The sequence below is a fragment of the Eptatretus burgeri genome, chromosome 3, assembly GCF_056783735.1.
Source record: "Eptatretus burgeri isolate ZD-2024b chromosome 3, Ebu_testis_v1, whole genome shotgun sequence".
Taxonomy (NCBI): Eukaryota; Metazoa; Chordata; class Myxini; order Myxiniformes; family Myxinidae; genus Eptatretus; species Eptatretus burgeri.
In genome coordinates, this window is record NC_140963.1 from 91,076,062 (window position 1) to 91,100,583 (window position 24,522).

The following is a 24,522-nucleotide window of genomic DNA, read 5'->3' on the forward strand; positions in this document are numbered from 1 at the left end:
CACAGGCAGGGTGATTCATCAGTGTGTCCCTATGATGGACGTTAAACTAGGTGTCCCGTCTGTCCACATTAGTTGGTGGACGTTAACGATCCCATGGTGTGCATTGTGAAGTGTAGGCGATCTATCGCAGGCACCCTAGCCAATGTCCAAATTCCTGTCCCGAATACACAAGGGCAATGTATTAGTGACACAGTTGTGTCTCAGTCAATGATAGAACTACTGGGCTGAAACCAGAATTCAATCCCAATCCAATATGCATTCCATATTATCAACATAGAAATGTTACCTTTACATTCGGACGTGCCCCTGCATCACACCTTGCTCAGATTGATGCTGTGGAAAGCAAGGCCCTCAAGATCATTAACATCTCCTGCGATGAAGCTGAGTCTATGAGTCGATCACTAGGCCACCACAGACAGGTTGGTGGTCTCTCTGTCTATTACCGCCTCCTTTCTACTGTTGCACCCTCTGCTTTTTCTGGCTTACCTGCCTCCACTCCCCTAGGTTTCTGCATGGCACATATGGTCCACCAGTAATCACATTCTGGTAAAACTCCCAAAATCTAGAATCACTGCTCATCATCACTCATTCATGTGCCTGTGGAACCAACTTCCACAATCTCTTCAATGTCATTCTTCCCTTCAGATCTCCGAGACAGCTGTTCACTCACCACCATCTCAGATCATCCCCAATCCAATACCATGATGATTTTGACCCCCAATTAACCTTCCCTAAGCCCACGTCTTTCCAAATTTCCAGTTTTTAATTCCTGAGAGTTTGCTTCTGTATCCACCTTGGCCACACCATGCATCATCCCCTAACCCCCATTCTTCCCTACCTCTTCTACCTCTTCCATGAGCCTCGACTTTACAAACAAAAATTGTATTCACCAGATATAAACTTCACTATATCTTGATAGAAGCTTGCAGCTTACTCTGTACATTGGATTCACACAAACACATCACCAAAACGCATGGGCACGGGGTTCAGGTGTGTCCACCTATCTCTCTTCACTACTTCCAAGGGATAAGAACAGGGACGTTGTGAGCAAAAGGTGAAATCAGACATCCGCTCCGCAGGTTGAAGAATGAGCAATTAAACGATAGAATGATAAATTAATATTTTCATTCATTTAATATAGTAAGCCAATATTACTTGCAAGAGAATGACAGGAAGCATTTCTTGTGATATGGGATATTAAATTGAAGCCTTTAAGTTGCTTGACAATGAGGAGTGTGTTAAAAGGAGTGTCGGAGGTTTCATGGAGTGTTAGATACCTGCGCTGTACAATAACAAGAGATGTTTGTCTTTCTGTGTGTCTGCATCACCATTTTTCTCAGAGATAGATGGCAAAACGGATCTTCATCAAACTTTCATGGGTTCATCAGTGGGTGCTGGGGAGTGTTTCAGGAAAAAAAAAAAGTTTGAAAATTTTGAAAATTAAAGTTGGATATATATTTTGTTTAATCGCTCTATAGTGCCAAAGCCTTTGTGGTGACGTGAAAGGTAATATTACATGATCACCCCCACCCCCCCCCCCCCTTCCATGTGTCTTGGTGGGTGTAGGAAGCCTAGTGTTGGCTTAACGGATAAGGTGGCTGACTTAAGATCTTAAGATCTTGAGTTCAAGCCTCTGTCCACCTGCTGAATTCACACCAGGTGGGTTGACTCAGTCTGTCATCCTTCTGAGGTTGGCAAAATGAGTACCAGCTTACTGGTAACGGAGACATTGCATCAAGGGTACAGCTGCACCCCGAGGAAATGATGTGGCCAAGCAGCCACAGGTTGCACACGAATAAATAAGTACGTGGAGGGAAGTTTTAGGCCCACACAAAAAAAATGGGAAAAAAAACAAAATTTGGTTTTTTTCAAAATTCCAACAGGATTACAACAGCACCTGGCAACGCCAGGTACCCCTGCTGATTGATATATATTATATATGTAGACGCTTTGTGGAAAAAGGTCACAAAGACGATACTATATAACATAACAGGGTGTTTTCTCCAGCATGGTCAGAAGGAATCCCCACCACAAGTCCCGCACGGTCATCGTCCTTGGAAATGCTTCGGAAACGTTGCATTTACGGGTCCTTTCGGTGAAAGCTCTCCAAGCTGTCGCCTTGGGTCGCTTGCATTTCCACGATGAAGAAACCGGGCTCCCGCCCTCCCAACATCACCATAACCGAGCTCCTTATCAACTCAGATTCGATCTCGATCTCTCTCTCTCTCTCTCTCTCTCTCTCTCCCTCTCTCCCTCTCTCCCTCTCTCCCTCTCTCCCTCTCCCCCTCTCTCCCTCTCTCCCCTCTCTCCTCCTCCCTCCTCCTCTCTCCCCCTCGCCCTCTCGCCCTCTCGCCCTCTCGCCCTCTCACCCTCTCGCCCTCTCGCCCTCTCGCCCTCTCGCCCTCTCTCTCTCGCCCTCTCGCCCTCTCGCCCTCGCCCTCTCGCCCTCTCTCTCTCTCTCTCTCTCTCTCTCTCTCTCTCTCTCTCTCTCTCTCTCTCTCTCTCTCTCTCTCTCTCTCTCTCTCTCTCTCTCTCTCTCTCTCTCTCTCTCTCTCTGTCTGTCTGTCTGTCTCTCTCGTGGTGTATGTGCTCGTCATTGATGAATGGCGGATAATGAAAGGTTTATTTATAATCACATCACGCCGAACACGATGCACATCGTTTCGTATCGGCACCTCGTCAATAAGTAACCTGCGAGCCCCGAGAACCGCTCAGAGGGGGAGGGGGGGGGGAAACAACATCCGTTTTTTACGCATTTTCTGCGATGCTCTTCGTACCCCCGTTGTACTCGTATCCCGTCGTACTCGTACTCCTTCGTACTCGAACCCCTCGCAAGACTTATAAGGTGAATTTATTTACTTAAAAAAAAAATAAATTTTTGGACAAGCTCACGCACCTTTCACCGTGCAAGGAGCTGCGACTGCGAGGGGAGCCGTTGAACCTGTCGGGGGACATTAGGTAATCTTAAATATTTGACAAGAGCGCTGAAACTGTCGTCACGATGAAGTGTTAACGGAAGCCCGTTATTTAACCCTTTGGTTGCGTCGTGCCGTTCGGACCACCCGTGGGGGAGGATGTGCCGCGGTGCGACGATGCGTCGTCGATTCAGATCGGGAGTACGTGTTGCAGGGAGGGGATGCATCGCCTGGTTATATAGCAAGGAGCACGTTTGAAAAGTGCGACCTGTTTTCTTCTTACACCGTTTGAAGCTCACAGTTGATTGCGCGCACGACCATGCACGCATACTCGTCCGCTCAACTCCCCTCCTAAAATTAATTGACGCCACCCCCACCGAACCTCCACATGACTACTCGATGTAATAATCATTCGTTTGGCCATGCACGTGTAGGAAATGCCAAGGGTGGTTGGGTGCACGGCTCACCCCCCCGTACGGGGTCCTGGTTATTCGTGGCTGCGAAACAGTGGACGCAGGTGATGATGACGGGCGTTTGGGGGGGGGGCACCTGAGTGATACATTATGCGCACACAAACGAATGCTGAACATGCACCGTGTTTGAGTTGTGTCGTGAGTGCTCCGTGCGTCGAGCGCTCCGTGCCCCGTGCGAGGGAGCGCGAGCCGTACGGAGACACGTGCGCGGCCCTTTGTCCTGCGTCGCCGCCTCCCTCAGGTCGCAGGTGCGGATCCCCGTGGTAAGACGCTCGGCCGGGGTGCCGTGAATGGGGGTGGTGGTGTGCCTTTGTTCCACCACGAGGGTGAGGGTGGCGAACGGGAGGAGAACGGTTAACGTGACATGAGTCAGCGCTCCCAACAAAGGACGGCCTGGTTAAAATGACGGCCCTGAGGGGCCTCACGCGATGAGCGCGTTCCCTTCGGATCGCTTTTTACCTCACGACTCACTTTCCCGTCAGATGTACCGGCCGATTGGCCGCTGCGGGGAGACGGAGAGCGCCGGAAATGAGGCGAGCGGCACGCACGACTGAAGGTCGTGAGACCATGACGTCACAATGAGCGGTCCACGTCACGGCTGCCTGTGCGAACCCGCGCGCGTTTCAAACTCTCGGCGCATTTGTTTAAGAAGACGCGTCGGGGTGAGGCCGACGAGCAGGCCGCCGGTGGGAGGGAAGAAGGGGTGGGATGTTTGGGGACCGGCGAGTCGAGGGCCCGAGGGGGGCGTGGAGGGGCCGAGGCGGCGAAACAGGGACGTTTGGCGCTAATAACGGCAGCTGCGGATTAAAGGAGCGGCGGTAACCCGGCATGCGGGACGCCTCGACCGCTCGGATATCCACACGGCCCGCGATCGGTGTGGGCAGGCGCACCTGTTATCGATAACATGAGTGTGGGACACACTCGCACACCCCGGCCAGGTCACCGGAGCGCGCGCGCGCGTCGCCGCGCGGACTCTTCTTCCTCCTCGAGTCGCGCGCACGCGGGTTTATGGGTCGCGGCGTCCGCGCCCGGATCTCCTCTTTAATGAGGGGGCTCGGGGAGCGCCGCGTGCGGGGTTCGCCGGGTAAACGGCGCCTCCGCCGAGCGATAACACGCCCCTCGGTGTGGATAATGACATTGATGCCCGAGCGCGGGTGAGGAGGCGCACCGGCGCCCGCGGGGGTTTATTGATGAGCTCCGTCGATCGCTATTCACGACTCTTCGCAGGAAGCGGTCGGTTAGGCGGCGGATTGATGCGGGGAGGCGGCCGTCCCCGCGCCGGCCCTGCCTTTGATGGTGCGCTCCCGAAGGCGCGCCGGGCAGCGCGCTGGGCGGCATGACAGCGGCGGGCGGCGCGGGAAGCAGGGCTGCAGCGGACGCCGAGGCGGCACGATACGACAGCGGAGACGACTGGGAGATCGGCGTGGGAGATCTTATCATCGACCTGGACGCCGATCTCGAGAAGGATCGCCAGAAGCTACAGGAGTTGGCCAAGGGCGAGGCGCTCGCTAGCGGGTTGTCCATGCAGGAGCAGCGGCAGCGCCGGCGGCGGCAGAAGCAGCAGGAGCAGCAGCAGCAGCAGCAGCAGCAGGAGCAGGAAAGCTCCGAAGGCAAGAGGCCCAAATCGAAGCGAAGAAAGGCCGTGAAAAGCGTCCGGGGCGCAATGGTGGAAGCCAGCCAGAAAGACGCCGGGCAGCAGGGCCGTCCTGCTCTCAGAGACGTCGGGAGAGCCTCGCCTGTCGGCGGCAGCAAGGCGGGTCGACCTGGAGCCAAGAAACGCTCCAGAGGGAAGAAGGACAAGGGAGAGCCGACTGGAGGAACTGTGGCGCTACCTAGCTCGGCGCAGCAGCAGCAAACGTGCCGCGATGCCGCTCAGGGTCGTGCTCCCGAAGTGGTCAAATCCGCCCTGGAGACCACGCTGCTGGGAAACTGTACAGCGACGGAGGGCGACATGGCCAAGGACGCACAGGGTTCTCCGGAGGAAGCGCACGCGACCAAGAGACCGAAGACGGACAAAGTAAGTTTGGTGTAACCCCCCACCCCCTCATCCCCCTCCCAGCTGATCGAATTGTGTGTGTGTTTCACATTCCCGAGCGCGTTTGGTGTTCAGTGAGCGGGTGTTTCCCTCTTCCTCGTCTCTCCGATGCTTCAGTGGACCCCGTGTTTGGTAAGAATAACCAACTTCATGTTTTAACTACTCCCGAGTGGCCCGAGGGATACTTGGTGCGTACAAGGGGACTCACTCACTCACTCACTCACTCACTCACTCACTCACTCACTCACTATCCATCCATCTCTCTCGACTGTCGATTCATATAAGTTGCGGGTTTGATTCCCAGCAAGGTGTCACGCTCGCATGTCAATGCTTGTAAGGACAGTCTTCATGGGTGTGTCTCCCTTGATGGCGAACCGGGATCCGGAGGGATGTGGCTTTTAAGTGAACCTTCAAATCGCGTCTCATGGCTCGCCGTATTGATGTCTTGAAAATAAATTAAATAAACCACGAGATGCTGTGGGCGGGGCCTGTGACGTCACAGAACCCACAAACACCCAAGTGATTGTTACACACCTGTGACGTCACAGAACCCACAAACACCCAAGTGATTGTTACACACCACGGTGTCACAGTGTGTGTTAATCCCTACAGTAGTATCTCACGTCTTGTTCGACCGACATGGAAATTGTCGTGATACCTACAAAGGACAAGACCGCTTGATGTGATCGTGCAGGCACGAACGAGGCTTTGCGATTGCAAATCTCAGGGATGTCTTTGTTCTTGATCACCCTTCCAAGAGTAGTTGTGCTGCTGTTGTTGTTTACATATTTTTTTATTTGTATTTGTTTTTTTAACAGGTGGGAGGGATTTGGCAAGATCGTGCAGGTACGTCTGCATTGCCTTTGGTATTTAGCCACCTCGACCACCTGTCCAAAGTCGTTTTGCATCGACACACTGATTGGTGTGTTGCAAGCGAACACGGACATGTTGCGCAATAAGTTTAATTTTCACGCGAGATTATACAAAGGGGTTTGTGATTGCCTCTGAATTTTTTTTTTTTTTAAATGTTTTGGCTCATTTTGTTTCTTGTGGTATGACCGAGCGGACGTACTGATTACGGGGTCCAGCAGGTCTTGCACAAATGTTGTCGCTTCGAAAATTGCACGTTCGGCCACAACTCTCAATGAAGAGCATGATGACGACCTTCATTCTGAGTGGTGGATGTCGTGTGCTCCTTAATAACGTTTACAAGACAGAAATCTCACCAAGCTTTAATGATATATATCTCCAGCATCTGCCATAAATTGTTAATAACTTAACAATCAATTCCAATCTGGATGATCATCCGACAAAGTGGCTTCATCCCATGAAGTGGCTTCATCCCATCGTCCGACCAAGCTGTGGTTACGACGCCACGTCTCCGCCGTATTGGTAATCTAGAACAAGTTAGGTGTGGTCCCAGTTCGTTATAGCATGACCTGTGGAGAGAAGAGAGGATTGCTAATTCCCAGGGCCTGCGTCCATTCCGGGAGACAAAGCCTTCTGCCACCAAACCCTTCACTTGCTGCGTGTAGCCAAAGAGGCTAATTGAGCACACGTTCACCCACATCTCTGGAGTGGCGCTGTCTCAATGGTAGGGTTAGCCAGTCAATGGCCTATTGAGCCAGCTCGAGTGGAAATGTAGCCACCGCTCCTTCCTCATTGTTTGTCTCTGTTCAGAAGTCACCTTATTTAACCCTTGTAGTATCAGGGCTGCTTTTATGGGCACCGCTGTGAACCATGAAACGGTAACTATGTCACACTCTTCGGTGTCCATTTAACGCCCGCTTTCAGCCGGTGACCTTTTCTCACAAACTCGCTGTGTGCTGGCAAAGATCTCCCAAGGGAAAATTCCACGGGCGCCGTCTGGCTTTATAAATCCAGCGGCTCGAAAAGGTGTATGATGGAACTATCGATGTGCAATCTCTCTCTTTCTCTCTCTCTCTCTCTCTCTCTCTCTCTCTCTCTCTCTCTCTCTCTCTCTCTCTCTCTCTCTCTCTCTCTCTCTCTCTCTCTCTCTCTCTCTCTCTCTCTCTCCCCTCCCCACCAGCTCTGTAAATGTTGCGTTGGTTTCTATTTTTCACCCCCCCCCCCCCGCCCCTTTGGACCAAAACGAACCAGGCAAGCGTATGCCCACGTCGTAATCCTTCACGATGCAGCAAATCACCAATGGCGACATGCCAATAAAAGTGTGGATGATGCTGGGACTCAACAGGGCAAGGCTTGCCCAAAAGAGCATCATTCACTGTTTGCGTCACGGAGAACAAAGCACAGGGCGTGTGTGCGCAGGGCTGCCAATTGCTCGTGTTTGAAATATTTGTTTTTTTATTATTTATTATTATTATTTCTCTCTGGAGAACAGCGATTAATTATCCCAGTTCCATGCTTCGTACTGGAGGGTTGTCAACTACGTATGCCAACGCAAGCATTGGCTTGTATATAGAGCTGGTGCATTGCTTTGTTGCTTACGACATCTGATTCGTGATGAGCGGCTCATCCGCTCGAATCTCAGGTGCTCTCACGCCTTTGCCACGGTAGCACTGCTGCCAGGTGAAATGAAGCAGCTGGCATGCCATCTTGGTGAATCTGCCATCATCCCATGAGATTCCGAGGCAGTCAAATTACACTTCCCATCAACGTAGTGAACCTTTTGATTGAAAGGGTTCCTTTGTAAATACCACTTCATCGCCACCCTTTGAGACTCTTCTTTATGCCCCTCTGCCCCAGGAATGGTAACCGTTACAAATTTCTGACCCTCTGATGGCCGCTTCCGGCCCCGTCTGCAAAGCGCACATGGCTCGTTGAGAATCTGGCAAACCGTTGCGTCTCCACTTGGAAGTCTAAGCACCACATTTCAACATGAAACAACAAACATTTCAATTGATGCCAAGGAAAGTTTTCCTCCTATTCACTTGACAGAAATTCAATTGAAAATTGACCTCTCCAAGCAATCATTTCAACAACCAACGTGTGAAGTGTGGATAAGATTGTTTGCTTGGTTTGTTTGCACATGTCCTAATTTTGCGTTCTGCCACTTGTATGGCTGGAGTCCTTGTACATTGAATTGACGCCTTTGTTATTACTGAGCACTTGCCCTCTGTATGCTCGGAATGTAACACCAAAAACTCACAGGCTGTTAAAGATTAAAGTTGCTGCAACCTCAATCGTTAAAGCAGTAGCAGTTGAAGCCATCCAGAACTCATTTGACCGTGCCTGAAATGCATGCCTGACAGTTCACAAGCTTCTGTGAATGTAAGTCGTGCAGTAAAAATATCTGCTTTTTATTTGACTCGAACAAACACCGGTTTTATGACTCACTGAGTTTGGTTGACACTACTGTCCCGGTGTGACCTTCATGCGGCGGTGATAAAGCTATCGTTCACCACACGGCACTTGTATCAATGCTGTTTCGTTAATGCAGGCGGTAATCTCTGGTTGCTGCAATGTAATTTGGTGCTACTTTAAACGGTGACATTTCCGCAAGCGTATTGCATTTCTGTGCGCCCGCAAGCCGTGTGTAATGAAAAGCAAAGGTTTAATTGTAAGCACCACTCCAAGTGTTTCATTGCTGCCACAGTGTTTCTGGTGGGATGTGACGAGAAGGTGCCCCTTTGTTTTTGGAGCTCGGTCAAAGTGCATCGGTTTCTCAATCTCAACAGAGCAGGGCTGTACGACTTAGTGTTAAAAATACACTTGGGTCAGACTGTTATTGCAACATTCGACTTAACTTGAGACTTGCTGAATGAAAATTTGACATTGCTCGCAACTTGAACCTTTAGACCATGGGAGTAGCTTGTGCACAAAAGGACTAAGGAATTTGGAGATGTCGGTGTAGTTTGTACATGACTTGCAAGGAGTGTCGTGGATGAATCGACACCAGACTTGAGAATCTCGTTCGCAACCTGAACCTTCAGACTCGGGATCCCAGCATCATGATCCACTGGTTCAGATATGGTACGACCAAACAGACCGAAGGTACATTCGCCGGAGGAGCTGATGAGTACGGTGGTGGTACCATCCACATTTTAGGGATGTTATATGCACAGTATGATATGGAGTGAAGAGAAAAAAACAAATAAATTTTAATTGATTCTAAACTCTGTTTGAGACGGAAAGCTCCATTGGACTCGTCTCCAGGCTTGAGTTTCACCACCGAAGCTGCTCGACACTTGATGGAGGACCCTTTGCAGTTTGACTTTCTCCGCTGAACTCGCTATCGGTATGGTGAAAGTGAGTAGGCCATCATCAAGAGCTTCAGCTTTTGAAAGTGTTCAAAAGATAAGCAATGCAATGTTGTTTTGAAGAAAATCAGATGTATCGGTTTAAACAATCAACTGTGTGACCGTGCTCGTTCATTCTTTTTTTTTTTTTTTTGGTCTGAGTGAGTAAATCGTCACCTCGTCGGCCTAATGAGGCACGCTTGGCTGGGGAATGTCAGCAGGGCTGATGACTGTCCAGCAAATCTGATCATTTCCTCGCAAGGATGAAAGCCTTTCCAGTGTAGTCAGGACATGGCGGCGCAGAAGACTTAGCACTTGATATTTGTTTGCAATTGCCCTTGGGGTGATGATCCAGTAGCTCACAGCCTGTGTTCTTTGAGAAGGCTTCACCACTTAGTCGATGGAAAAGCTTGTGTGCGTTCATCTCTCAACCCTGAAAAGCAATTTCTTCAGATCCTGCCTGGGAATGACTCGACTGTGCTGAATTGGTTCTGTGTCAGCATCTTCAGAAAAGAAAATGTGTATTTTGACTCCACATTCAATCAAAACCGATATCGTTAATCAGGGACGGCATGTTGCCAGATAAAACACGTCTCTGCGCTTGCATTTCCTTCATTGGAGTGCTGTCTTGTGCCCATCTGAGATTACTGGAAGTCGGTGTCCGTATCCTGCTCATTGCCTTTCGAAAATTCTGCTCTTCCAAGCGAGCCGTTTGCCACGCATCTGCGTAACGGATGTGATAGCAAATTCCAGGATTTCATTTCAGTGGTCGTTTTGTGAACAAGGATCACTCCACATTTGAGTCCTTGGTACTACGGAAGTTGTCGGCTGTGTCTTAAGGTCCTTGTCGTCCTTGTGATGTATACATTTACAACCTCTACCATGAGCTTTGAAACATTTTGCAAAAAGTAATTTGTGGATGAAATGGTGGAGAAAAAGAGAGATTTCAAAGGAGTTCTGCACCATTGGAGTAAAGTGTGTGATTTAAAATGATGGGAAAATGTAGTGCTTGGAAGTGAGCAAGGCAGGTTTGCTCTAAATCCTTGACATGCTTGAAGGACGACAGTTTAGAGCACATGTGAATTCTGGTGCTCTTTTCAGCTAACAAGTTTCCCATGTGTCTTCAGTTTTAAAGCACTGCATTGCATGCTGTCTTGGTAGCCTTCTTTTTGGAGAGTGGTTTTTCTGATATTCCGACGTGGAAGCTCGGTTTTTATTCTCAGAAACCTTTTTTTTGGCCTGCCATTCATTATTCAGCTTGTTCTTCCAATGTTTGTAACATATACAGTTTGTTATTCCCTCCGAGACAACCAACTGTCTGATAAACCACATAGAGATGAGATGTATTGCTATTGATGTAATGGTGGATTCCATTTGCTTTTGCAGCGAACTGTGTTACAAGGTCATTTTGTGATGAAACCGGACCATGGCTTTCATGCCATTTGTTCACAGCTGGATGGAGGAGGAATAGGAAGGAGGTCAGGGAGAGAAGTGATGGGTGGGCTTGGCCTGTGGGTCAGAGGATGCTATATGTGATGCTGTTGTCTTAGGATGGCCGTAGCCCCATGGACACTTGATGCCGTGTATGTTGTCTTACCAAGCAACTGAATTTATTTATTTATTTATTTTTTGAGTTTTGCTGCTGCACCTCCTTGTTTTTCATGTGTTTAGAAATTTAATGTTCATCTACATATTGGAAATGGCCAAAATGGGGATATCTTGCATCCTCCTTCAACCTCTTTCCCTTCTCTCACCTCTTAAACTTATTTCCCTTCGACTACTCCCTCCTCGATTATCATACAAGTACAATTCCTTTTATGTCTCTTCACTCCCCATCTTCATTTCCTCATTTTTCTTCACTTCCCTCCCCCTTGTATTGACTCGTAGGTTGATACTTTCATCTTATTTGGGGGGGGGGGATCGATATGCATATACTGTATAGTGGGTGACGCGATGCTATGTCGATGACAAATTCATTTGACATTTGCATCTCGACATGTAGACCTTCGGACGATGGGCACACGTTTCGTGCGGCTTTAAAGAGAAACTGCTTCAAAAAGAATATTTGCCCCTGCCATGAGCCTGTGACATTACACACGATGCTCAGAAAAGGTCTCGGCTCATTCGTAGTGCTGCCTGTTGGCCTGTGGCTGAACCACCGCAGGGCTTTGTTGTGAGACTTCAGAGAAGAAAGAAAACAAAATGTTTGAGAATGCATGAATAACATTGGCACTGATGTGGGTTTTTGATCGTTTTGTAAAGAGCAAAGAGGCCATTATGGTTCCAAGTAAAAATGAAATAAAACGATAAAGCAATAAGTTCCACATGACTAAGACTGAGAGCCAGCACCGAAGCATTTTTTTACCAGTGATCCAAGTAAAAAAGAAAAAGCTTTTATTTTTCCTTTTTCTTTTGGAACGTCTCATTCACTTTCTTCATTATTTACTTGGCTGGGAAGCCACAATGCTAGTTTTACGATGTGTCTTGCAGTCTTGTCCAGAAGCACATCGACCCCAAGAAAGTTGCGACGTTATCACTGTAACTTGTTAAATATGCACACACCATATTATCAAAAGTTGTGGGATGTGCATAATTTTGTTGATGTTGCATCGCTATAACCTTGGTCTGTGCGGCCTTAAAAAATTTTTTTTGTTGTTTTACCACCCTGTGACCTGACCTCAGCCTGGGTGCTTACTCTTAACAGCTGCTACCAGTTTTTGATAGGTCAGGGATGGAATGCTCTTCTCCATTTCTCCCGAGTTCTTTCAAGATTTTGTGGCCATTTCTGTCAAGCTCTTGACACTCAAACATATCCCACAGACCCTGGCCAACATCAGATTTGAATGGTACGTATCAGGTCTCATCAGTCAACAAACCCGTTTTCACGTTTCGAGGCCTCAGGACACCTGATCATTGCACCATGCCTTGCGATGATGTGCACTGCACAGAGAAGAGAGGCACAAGTCCTTTGAACATATGACTTACTGAACTGTACTGATACTTGCCTGAGATTCCAGTGATTCTCGAAACGTTTTTGTCACATTATGGAATTTTGGTATGACAAAAGAACCAAGTTTTGTGTCGAATAATCCATTCCAGGCACTCTTCCCTCTTGAAGTGATTTTTGATTGTCCACCAGATGTTTGAGAACTCGATGGTCAGGGGCAGTGTCACCTGTTGTCTTTACTGTATTGGTACTTGCCTGAGATTCCAGTGATTCTCCAAACGTTTTTGTCACATTATGGAATTTTGGTATGACAAAAGAACCAAGTCTTGTGTCTAATAATCCATTCCAGGGACTCTTCCCTCTTGAAGCGATTTTTGATTGTCCACCAGATGTTTGAGAACTAAATGATCAGGGGCAGTGTCACCTGTTGTCTTCCACTTCATGATTTTCACCATGCAGTTGATTTAGGGATGGCTACGAGGGTTCACTCTGGCCGACGGTACCCACTCTTTGACAGCTAGCATTCCTCAATGGAACGTCATAAATTCCTTACTTTGGGATATGATGCTCTGAAATACAACATTAAGACTTTACGGATTATTTAAACTGCGTCTTAAGATCATATTCATGGCTATACAAAGCTGCGGCCAATTTGTGTAAATGGAGAGGTGCCCTCGGAATTAGTTTTGGTGAAATGGTCTATCATCCCCTCAGTATGCATGTTTCATGCTTCTGTTGAGATGTTAAACCATGCCGTTCATTCACTTTCCTTCCATGATGATTTGTTTTGTTTACCAGATATCATCTGTCGTATAATTTTATCATCCATAAGTCTTTAAATATGTTGGTCAGAAATGCTTATTTGAGCACACACACACACACACACACACACACACACACACACACACACACACACACACACACACACACACACACACACACACACACACACACACACACACACACACACACGGAAAGCTGTCTTGTGCTCGGTGATGATCATGAAAAGAGCCTTCAGATCAAAAGAAGAAAACTTCACATAACAGCATGATCCATGAATATGATCCCTTATCAAAATGGTCGTGGATACTTCGAGACCTGGGAGAACTCAGTTCCACCTTCTGAAACCCACATATGGAAATAACAACCAACCAGACACACACCATGGCTGAATGTGGTTTTACCTTACAATTCACCATGTGTTCATCGTACCTGAATTATATTTGAATTGTCCAGGTGACAATTATTGTAACAAATGTATATATTAGTTACTTGACATCTGTTCATTTGTTTCCCATTTGTTGATGGTTCACGCAAAAGTATGAAGAAAGTCGTGATGAAATGTGATTTAAGGGATATGGAAGCTATGCTATAATCAGGGGTTCATACAATTTTTACCTCCGCCACCGAAGGTGAAGGAGGTTATGTTTTCACTCCTTTCTGTCTGTTTGTTTGTGTACAGGATATCTCAAAAAGTTGCAGACAGATCCGGATGAAATTTTGTGGACAGGTTGGGTGTGTAACAAGGACATACTGATTAGATTTTGGTGAAGATCCGGATCCGGATCTGACTACGAGAATTTTTTAAGTGATTCTTCACCATTGAGAGATTGGGCCACAAACGATATTTAGCACGATGTCTCAAAAAGTTGTGGACGAGTTACGACAAAACTAGATCTGAGTTGGATAAGTGACAAGAACAAGCCGATTAGATTTTGGTTCAGATCCGGATCCAGATCCAGCCTCTCGGTGGGATACAAAACGTGTATTTTGTCGTACCTCTCAAATATGATTCAGAGAGGCTTTCTCCATTCCCTTTCCTTACTCATATTTCCTCCCAATCTGCTTTCCCTATTCTCTCTCTCTCTCTCTCTCTCTCTCTCTCTCTCTCTCTCTCTCTCTCTCTCTCTCTCTCTCTCTCTCTCTCTCTCTCTCTCTCTCTCTCTCTCTCTCTCTCTCTCTCTCTCTCTCTCTCTCTCGATAAATGATAACAACAATATTGTGTAAGGTAAAATGTACTTTAAGGTTTCTCATATTAATGATCTCAGTAAGTAGGGCAAACCTCCCTTGGGAGAGCATGTTAAGCTTGCTCTGATTGTGTTCCTTTATGCACGTAAAGTATCCCAGGGTGCTTTTTGGAAACAGTTGTTCATCGTGTACCTTGGCCACATTCCGGCCTTGACTACCGCTGGGAATTGGGCATCAGCAAATCACCCAGGATATTTATCCTTGTGCTCAATGTCTATCTGGTGTCCCTTTTCTTATCCGTCCTGTTTGTCTATTTGTCTTTTACTCTTGTCCGCTTGTTTATCTCTGTGCCATTGTCAGTATGTTGACCTCGCACTCTCTGTTTTCCTCTTCCATGAGCTGTGACCTCTCAAGAAAAACAACCTCTCCAATTGCAGAGTTGTACTCGTCAGAACTGATAGAAAGATGCATGTGTAACATTTATCTGTGTATCCCCGTGGTCTTCTGGGTGAAATCAACTCCAGCTGAAGGCAAAAGGCCTCCCAGTTTGATTTATTTCTTTATTTTTAATGCCTTTTTGACACTCCCTTAGAATGGTGACCTCCTTCAAGAGAAAACTCTCTCTCTCTCTCTCTCTCTCTCTCTCTCTCTCTCTCTCTCTCTCTCTCTCTCTCTCTCTCTCTCTCCCTCTCTATCTCTCTCTCTCTCTCTCTCCCTCTCCCTCTCCCTCTCTCTCTCTCTCTCTCTCTCTCTCTCTCTCTCCCTCTCCCTCTCCCTCTCCCTCTCTCTCTCTCTCTTGGCCAGTTTATACACGAATACTATGAGAGCATTAGAGTATTTCTCAGAAGCATCATATTACATGTCCATACATGCACAACTGGGCTGGCACACTGCCTCGCGTTGCCTCCTACCCACAATGATTTGCATTGCACACACCAGCTTTGCTAACAACATTGTTCCCCATCCTGTTTGGCACAGCTATTGTTACTGCCGTTGAAGTATTATGTATCTTATGTCGCTATTACAGTGTTGATTTAATCCATTAAGTTAGCAGGCAGGCGAGTGTCCGTGTTTGCCAAGATGGCCAGATGGCTTGAAGATTGCTTATATGATTCCCATCACGTTGCAATATGCTCTGCCTGGTGGAGAACATCTCCTTTGCGTGCACTGACTAGAGTAATAGTCTGTGCAGAATCGGTGATACTTCTGAAGGTTGAACAACATTTGTGTGGCAGAGGATTGTGAAAAGTGCGTGTCTGACAGTCTGGCGTACTCGCCTTTGTGCTCTCTTGTCTGGGTTCAATTTCGTTCAGGATTCCCAGCCAGCCCCTAAACTGTCATGTTGGTATTTGTGGGTACAGAGTTGCAAAACCCCATCCTCTCCACCCTTCGGAGGGGAATTTAAGCCAGCCGTCTCGTCTGCTCACATTTGCTGTACGGATGCTGAAGAGCCCATGGTTGCTTTCAGATTAGGCAATTGTGTGCTGCTTTTCTTGGACCAATTCTAATTTACTGCAGTGAATTGTGGGGGTGGGAGGAAGAGAATGGGTTATGTGGGTGTGGGGTTACTGTATCAGCAGCATTATCGTGCCTTTGAAATTGATCCAAACCCACAGCCAGGTATTGCATACACATGATGGTGTTTGATGAGAATGAACTCTGAGGGGAGAGGAGGGGATTTCACCAAGTCATGAAGAAATTATCATGGCCCAGTGTAACTCAGTATGGATGGTAGTCTTTGTATGCCTCCACTGACGAAGTCGCTGAAGGCATTATGTTTTCAGGTTGTCCATCCGTACCTACGTACGTCCATGATAATTTTCTGTTTTCTCTGAAACTGCTATCTGACTGACACAAAAGTTTCACCATAGGTGCGACTACTCATGTAGAATGTTTTAATGATTACTATGATGTCTTATGTCATGTGGTGTGGCAGCCATGTTGGAAAAAAAACGAAAAACTTTGGACCTCTGTATCTATGAAACCGCTCCATGGAAAAAAAAATTGAAACTTGGCACATTAAGTACTCCCCATGGGAAACAAATGTGATTTTTTTTTTGATGATGTCATTGGTGGCTTCGTTATGACATCATCATTGCATCCGTCAAACACTTTATCCAATCAGTATGAAAAAATTTAAGGGTCATCTTGGGCAAAATCAAAAAAAAAGGGTCAATTTTCAATCAAGGAGTGCAACGTTGTTGTTTAAGAAAAAAATGTCAAATTAACTGCTTCATCGATGCTGGTCAATGTGTTTATCATCATGCTATGGACTTGCTAATTGTTTCACGTATAATCTGTACACTTGTTCATCAAGCAAACCTCACTTCATTTGCATGTGGAGCTGAGATTAATCCTGTGCTGATATAATTCGAGTGACATTATCTTAATTTGTTGAAATGTTGCTGGTTTGGTTCCTCCGATCGTTTTTATTTTTTACAACACAATTGCAAGGCTGCCACATTGGATACAACCATTTGAATAATTTTCCGTTTTCAATGTATTCGTTTTATTTTATTTTTGTGCAGAATACAATTTTTTAACGTTTGAAATAGTTTATTATAGTGGGACGGCTTAGCTGATCAATTGTGCACTTTCCCTTAATAGCATGAAACTTGGCATGTGGTTAGAGTAATACAATACAAAGATTTTTAGGCCAGGAGCCACCGGAAATTGCACCCCGTATGGTGGCCATCTTGGATTTCAAAATGGCCGCCAGTGTGGACCTGTTTTGTTAAATATCTCCTTAACTAGTACAGATATCGAGACAGTTGAACCGCCTATACCTACATTTTATGGTTCTAGGAAGCCAATGGTGACGTAAAATATTTGAAAATTGTGGCTGCCAACTTGAAATCCAAGATGGTCACCATTGACAAACTATTTTGCTCAATATCTCATCTATCTATAATTCCAGCAATGTGTGTGTGTGTGTGTGTGTGTGTGTTTGTGTGTGTGTGACCGCTGTTTCTCGACAACCTCTGGTCCGATCTAATTGAAACTTGCCAGGTATATTGCTGGGAACCTGAGGATGTGCCTTTTCAAGGTTTGATATGAATCGGACAAGTGCTTCCCAAGTTATGGCCATTTATTTACCAAACCAATGGCAAGACACATTGTTGCGTGGGCGTGGCCGATGGGGAAGGGAAGCACAGCCGCGTTCCCCATTACAGGTTACAACGTACGGGCTTCCAGAGAGTAATGACTTCGTGTATTCTAATAATTTCTCGATTTCTTATGCGCATTTATAGATAAACACAATGCCCCAAGTTATGATCGTTTTCGTATTAGATGGTGTATAAATTTTGGTAAGATCAGAGTGCTGGTATGCTCCAAACCAGGAAGTAAATTGTTTTTTTGCACGTTTTTTTTTTTCGTGTATTCTAATAATTTCTCGATTAATTATGCGCATTTATAGATAAACACAATGGCCCAAGTTATGATCGTTTTCATATTAGACGGTGCATAAATTTGGGTAACATCAGAGTGCTGGTATGCTCTGAAGCAGGAAGTAAATTATTTTTGCACCTTTTTTTTCTCCTCTTTCCTCTTCTCTTTGTGTTTTTCCTTGCGATGACATTGGGAAAAGGCAAAATACGTTGGTGCTAATTGAATAATTAGCCATTAAGAATAAATTGCGAATAATCGTAACTGCCAGATGCGAACTTCCGGACAGTGAGGACTTCACTTCCGGATAGTGACGATTACTGTATTCTTTCTCGATTTCTGTACTTTCTCGATTTCTTTCTCAATTTTCTTAAACCCAATACCCCAATCCAGTCAGTGACGATTACTGTATTCTTTCTCGATTTTTTTTTTCTTGATTTATCAACTTACTGTATTCTTTCTTTCTCGATTTCTGTACTTTCTCGATTTTATTAAACACAATGCCCCAATCCAATCGTCGTTTACGACAGCAAAGGAACGAAGCTGCGCGTCGTGCACGTGCAATGGAATCTGACGAAGCACGAGCTGCTCGCTTGACACGCAATGCAACGCGCATGACAAGGCATCGTGCAGCTCAAACGGATGAAGAACGAACTGCTCGCTTGGCAGACAACACTGGACGCGAGGCAAGGTGCCGTGTTGTTTCTGGCACGTGGTTTGAAAGTTTTTTTTTTTTTGCATGTACAGCCACGCACGTACGGGCACGTGAGAGCGAAGGAATGGCCTGTGTGTTTGTTTCTGGCATGCGGTTTGAAAGTTTTTTGTTTTGTTTTGTTTGCACCTACGGGCATGCACTAGTTAAGTACTAAAGATATCAATACAGTTTTAATGCTTATACCTACGATTTAGGGGTCTAGGAATCCAATGGTGAGATTGAATATGTGGCAGCTATCTTATAATCCAAGATAGTCACCATCCAAAGGCTAACATAAACTATCATCAGTTAGCACAATATGTGAAGGAATGAACCATCAAGAAAACATCACAAGCAGTTGGCAAAAAACCATAGTTACCGTCACTTGACTTTTCTAGTCTCTGTTGCATTCTCCATCACAAGAACAAAGTGACGTGCATGGAAGTGCAGACTTATTACACCTGTAGCGATCAGTGCATCCTTTTGTGCATCCACACCAGATAAGTTCATTGCAGATCTTTGCGGCTTCCGGTATAGTTGGGGAGGAATTAGGGGTTCCCATGCACCCCCTCTGGGATTTAATGACACCGGGTTTTTTAAACTGCCAAGGGTGTCTATTAATAGATTTGACATGTTCCCAAGAAAAAAAAAGTGGCTCGAAGGGTCTATTCGACGGCCATCTTGGATTTCATCACGAACGTCAGCGAAAATTTAAACAAGTCATAACTTTTTTACCACATGTCCTAGAAACATCAATGAAAGAACTTTTTCAATTAATTGTGGGAATGTAAATCATGGAAGAACATTATTTTAGCGTTTGGATGCCATTTATTAGATATAAATCGAGAAAAACCTTCAAAATTGGACCATTTTTTAAAGTATCGTCTTGCATCACATACGTCAAATTGTTGCCACCTATTCGTTTTAAACGATAAAAACTAAAACTTTAGTCATCATCATCATCATCACTGTCACAATCAAGATAGGTTAACATATCCTCAAAGTCATTCACTCCATTTTCTTCATCCTCCTCTTCTCCTTCGTCATCTTCTTCATCACTTGTGATCAGAACATCTACAAGACTTTGTGGCAATACCGGTCCATCAGACCAGAGAGGCTCGAGGTGACCATCATCTCCCTCGACCCATCCATGCCTGGTTGCTTCTGGAACATCAAAGATTGGGATATGAGACTTGTTTCAATTGGGCCACACGATAAATCGCTCTTCTGATATGGGGGTATAGAGACTTCTTTCATGGTGGGAGGCGTGCCAGGTCTACCTTGGACTTGGTAGACGTGTAGACTTGGTAGACAGGCATAACAACCACACATGATAGACGTGTAGACCATTTTTCCAGCGCTGTTCATTCTCTGGAGGAGGATCAAATGTGCATTTCTCCATTGTTGGTCCATCTCGTTTGTATATGTGCAGTGGAGGTAGGGATGCTGGCGGATCTAGTTTGAGACTACGCTCCTTGGACTTAGAAATGGTTGGGAGGGTCCTGATTTGTTGAGGTTCAATGCCATCTTTTGTCTCCTGTATCATGATTCCGGCTGATGCATTGACACCGTTGCTCCCGTGAATACCTGTCAGCCTTTGATTATAATTATCCCACTCCGAATGGAAGAGGCTATTGCGTTCACCCCTCACAATCTGTGGGGTGAGCCGCGTACATGACTGGTCCAGCGCTTTTGCCAAAGCAGTTTCTAGCTCATTACCGAAATCATAAGTCTCACAGTTACCAAGTCGACTGAGAAGGGTTGTAAGTTGCTTACTTCTGTACATATGTCTGAGAGTTAGACACAGCAAAATGTGTTTTGGGAGTTTCCACTCTGACTTTGTGACAGAGCGACACAGGTCCTGTCCAATCGAAAAAAACCAAGCGCTCAGACTTCTCACATTTGGATGTAGGGTTTCCAGATATGATGAGATTGAGAAATTTCTGGAGTTCTTCTTATCTGGGAGCATATCTGTATTGACGGTGAGATCAGCTGCAGTCGGAGGCCATGGAAGATCCTTGCCCTCCTTGAATGCTCGACGGATGATTCCTCGCAACATTAGTGCAACTTCCTTTATGCTGTCCTTGGTTTGAAGCAGGAAGTAAATTATTTTTTGCACCTTTTTTTTCTCCTCTTTCCTCTTCTCTTTGTGTTTTTCCTTGCGATGACATTGGGAAAAGGAAAAATACGTTGGTGCTAATTGAATAATTAGCCATTAAGAATAAATTGCGAATAATCGTAACTGCCAGATGCGAACTTCCGGACAGTGAGGACTTCATTTCCGGATAGTGACGATTACTGTATTCTTTCTCGATTTCTGTACTTTCTCGATTTCTTTCTCAATTTTCTTAAACCCAATACCCCAATCCAGTCAGTGACGATTACTGTATTCTTTCTCGATTTTTTTTTTCTTGATTTATCAACTTACTGTATTCTTTCTTTCTCAATTTCTGTCAATTGTCAATTGAAACAGCTTCGCCAACTGTTAGAGAAGAGCTATATACCAAGCAGAACGAAATGAAACCTTGCTCATCATATTCAACCTTGTTGAACGAGAGTTTTGTTCCTAGATGTGTATGCTTTTCCAGCCGTCGCATTAGTTTCTCCGAACGATAAATTAGAATTAGCAAAAGCAGTTTCATCGAGTTTGGCAACATAGATTAAGCGAAGCGAAGAAAGTTGAATTGCTTGTTTCTGGATAATTACGTGCTGCTCTATGAAATCAACCACTTCATTGAAGGCTGCATTGTGAGCGGCAGTCAGATTAGCTTGTTCTGCAATTGTTTGAGGGTTCTTGCTGTTTCCTCGTGTTGACGCCCGCTCGAACTCTTTTCGGCAGTGGGAATGGAACTGCGTTTCAGCTGCAAAGAGATCAACACCTTTTATCCTCCGAAGAAGTGATTGATTGCCCTTTTCCTCAGCAAGAGCTTCAATCTTCTGCCATGCTTCAGTCATTGTGAATTTAGTTGGACGTTGTGTGGTACGAGTGTTTTTAATGGTCACATGAATGGGTCCCTCTTTTTCGCAGAAGATACACTCCGGGCCAAACACAGTTGCCGTATTTCCTGGTTTCCGGGGAGAGTGGTGATGAGAGTAGGCGGGTTCGGAACGATTTCGGCTTTTGAGACGATCTAGATTCTTTGAGAAATACTGATAGCAGCCCCTATGGTAGCCTGTAATGGTCAAATCATAACCATCTAATGAGTCTGGTATCTGTCGGCATACCTCTTCCATGCGGAGTGCAGATGAGGGTGATTCTGCCAATATCAGATCACGAATCTCGTGCAACACTGCCAGTCTCTCTATCGGGTCTGCAACAGTTTGCAATGCCATACATTTGTCATGTTTAACACCCCTCACCACGTGTATTAAGTATTTTTCAGTTTTGGTTGTACATGAGAGTTCACCAGATGCTTTGGTCATTTTTCGCTTTTGGCCACGATCCATGGTGAAACAAAGCTTCGTAAGGGCATAGGTCCACTTCTACCATTCACCTGTAAAACACAGAGACACAATGTTACTCCACTGACATCATGTAGTAGAGGCAAAATGTTTGCCAGCTTATAAAGCGAATCAATTTCGCTAACAAACTTGACATATTGAGACGATACTTGAAAAATGATCACATTTTGTCCAATTTTGAAGGTTTTTTCTCGATTTTGATCTAATAAATGGCATCTAAACGCTAAAATAATGTTCTTCAATGATTTACAATCCCACAATTAATTGAAAAAGTTCTTTCATTTATGTTTCGAGGACATGTGGTAAAAAAGTTATGACTTGTTTAAATTTTCGCTGACGTTCGTGACGCAATCCAAGATGGCCGCCCAATGGACCCTTCGAGCCACTTTTTTTTTCTTGGGAACATGTCAAATCTATTAATAGACTCCCTTGGCAGTTTAAAAAACCTGGTATCATTAAATCCCAGAGGGGGTGCATGGGAACCCCTAATTCCTCCACAACTAGTAGTGTTGTCCAAATCGGTTTAAACTGACCGTTGGATGTTTTTTCCCAACCCCACTCACTTGGACATGGGAGCTCAGGGCTGTGCATGTAATGCCTGGCCCCAGCATAATGCTCGTTGGTACACTGCACACCGAACATGCTGCACCAAAGCATGGTGTGTAGGCGGAATTGATTCCAGAGGTCTGCCTTTCTTTGCAAACAGTTTCTTTCGTGCTGTATTAATGTCACTACAGGTACTTGTGCGATCATACATCAAAATGACGAATCTTGCAATAATGCTCATACAGGACTCAGTTATATCTGTTTGTTCATGGTTGACTTCAGAGAGTGCATCTGTGAGCTATGGGAACGACTCTCATACAGCCCATGCAGTTCGCTTACCACGCCCAGCAAACGCTGACACTGTCACATCCTGTCAGTGCATGAAACATGGGGAGGGCCTTAGATTTCTCAGGGCCGAGAGCAGTGGCTATGTCATGTGCAGGGAGGAATCGCAAGCTCTTCCCTGTTCCAAAGGCTAACCATATCTTCACAGAAAGTCTCTGAGTTGCCATAAGTGCAAGTACGACAACATCTGTATCAACGGTTCGGATTAGGATCCATGTCACGGTCCTGTTGACACACCTTTGCTACGGCATGTCCAATGTCCTGATCAAACATTAGCAAAATGTCTCTGCCCTTTTTAGTTGCTCTCATGTCAGGAAAATGGGAAAGAATTTGCTGCTTGAGCCTTGTAGATTGTACGCGGCTTTCCTGCTTGATTCCTAGTTGGTCCAGCCTGGAGGAATACAGGTTTGATAGATCAGCAAGCTTAAATACAGGAGCAATGGTGGCATCCTCCAAACGGGTTTCCTCAATATATGTCACAAGTTCTGCAAATGCTCTGCTACAGAGCATGTTATCGCGATTCTCGGTGCCTTCTTGCTCCGTTTGGACCAGGGATGCATGATAATAGAGAGAGGCTAAGCACTTTGCATGGTATTTTGCTTCAAGAGCAACCATATCTCTGCCACTGAGACGTCTCAGCAAGTCATCATCTTCGAGAAGTGCAGCACACTCTCGAACACGTTTGTCTGTTTTGAAAGTAGAAACCTCATAAAGTTTCTCTTTTCCAGATGACCGCCCACAGAAAAAGCAGAGATCTTGAGAAATTGATGATGCAGAACTTGACCGAGTGCGCTTAGTGCAACACTTTCTTGCGACCGAGTACACCAGATGTTCCTTCACCTGCATCATCAGCCAGTATATCTTTAGAACACTTCCTTGCACGTTCCAGTTTTGTATTGTTGTACGTAAGCCTGCACGACCGATGCCAATATGCATTATGAGCAAGGAAAGCTGCCTCGACACCATGACTTTCGTCCAATGTGTCAATGTTTATCGTTCTAGGCAGCAGACCGAGGTTATTAAACTCGAGGAGATTATCAGTCAATGTTTTGTACCCTGCGAGTGTTGCTTCACCTTGTTCACATTTTCGTTGTCTGGGAAACTGAACCTTTTCAATGGTGTTCTGTTGACAAAGAATGCAGAGTTCCCACTGAGTAACTCGACCCATTTCAGCATCTGGCTTCGATGGATCCACAAGTTTGATGTGCTTTGCCATCTCCAGTTGCAGATGAACGGGCCTATGTAGGGTTGATCACTTGTGCAGTCACCATAACAATGGATGATGTCCCTGAAATGAGTAGATGCATAACTACAACCAGTTTCATAGTTTGATCAATATTTTAAATCATCAAAAATTTATTTGTCTCTGAAATGAGAGCAAAGTAGTGCGGCAGATTACAGCAATTTTTGAGAGGAATCATGCAAATGATGATACAAGCATCAAATTTGGCACATTTGTTCTCCAGGGGATTCTAATCAAATCTGCCTGATTGGCCATTTGAAAATGCAAATTTTGAAAAATTTGAAAAA

The 24,522-nt window shown here is 45.6% G+C and overlaps 1 protein-coding gene across 6 annotated transcripts in view; it reads left to right on the forward strand.

Annotated features, from left to right (window-relative positions):
* Positions 1 to 4,142: 4,142 nt before the first annotated feature.
* The window catches only part of LOC147030439 (zinc finger protein 608-like), a 231,390-nt gene continuing 211,010 nt past the window's right edge, over positions 4,143 to 24,522 (forward strand). The window contains exon 1 of one of the 6 annotated variants that reach the window (XR_015056364.1): positions 4,143 to 5,405. Coding sequence is in view for 4 of the 6 variants with exons in the window: in XM_085874487.1 (XP_085730613.1) it covers positions 4,725 to 5,405 (681 nt within the window). In the remaining 2 variants the exon portion in view is untranslated. Of the gene's footprint in view, positions 5,406 to 5,479; positions 5,556 to 24,522 lie in introns of those variants that run through there. The other 5 variants (XM_085874487.1, XR_015056363.1, XM_085874485.1 and 2 more) reach the window with 5 other exon arrangements.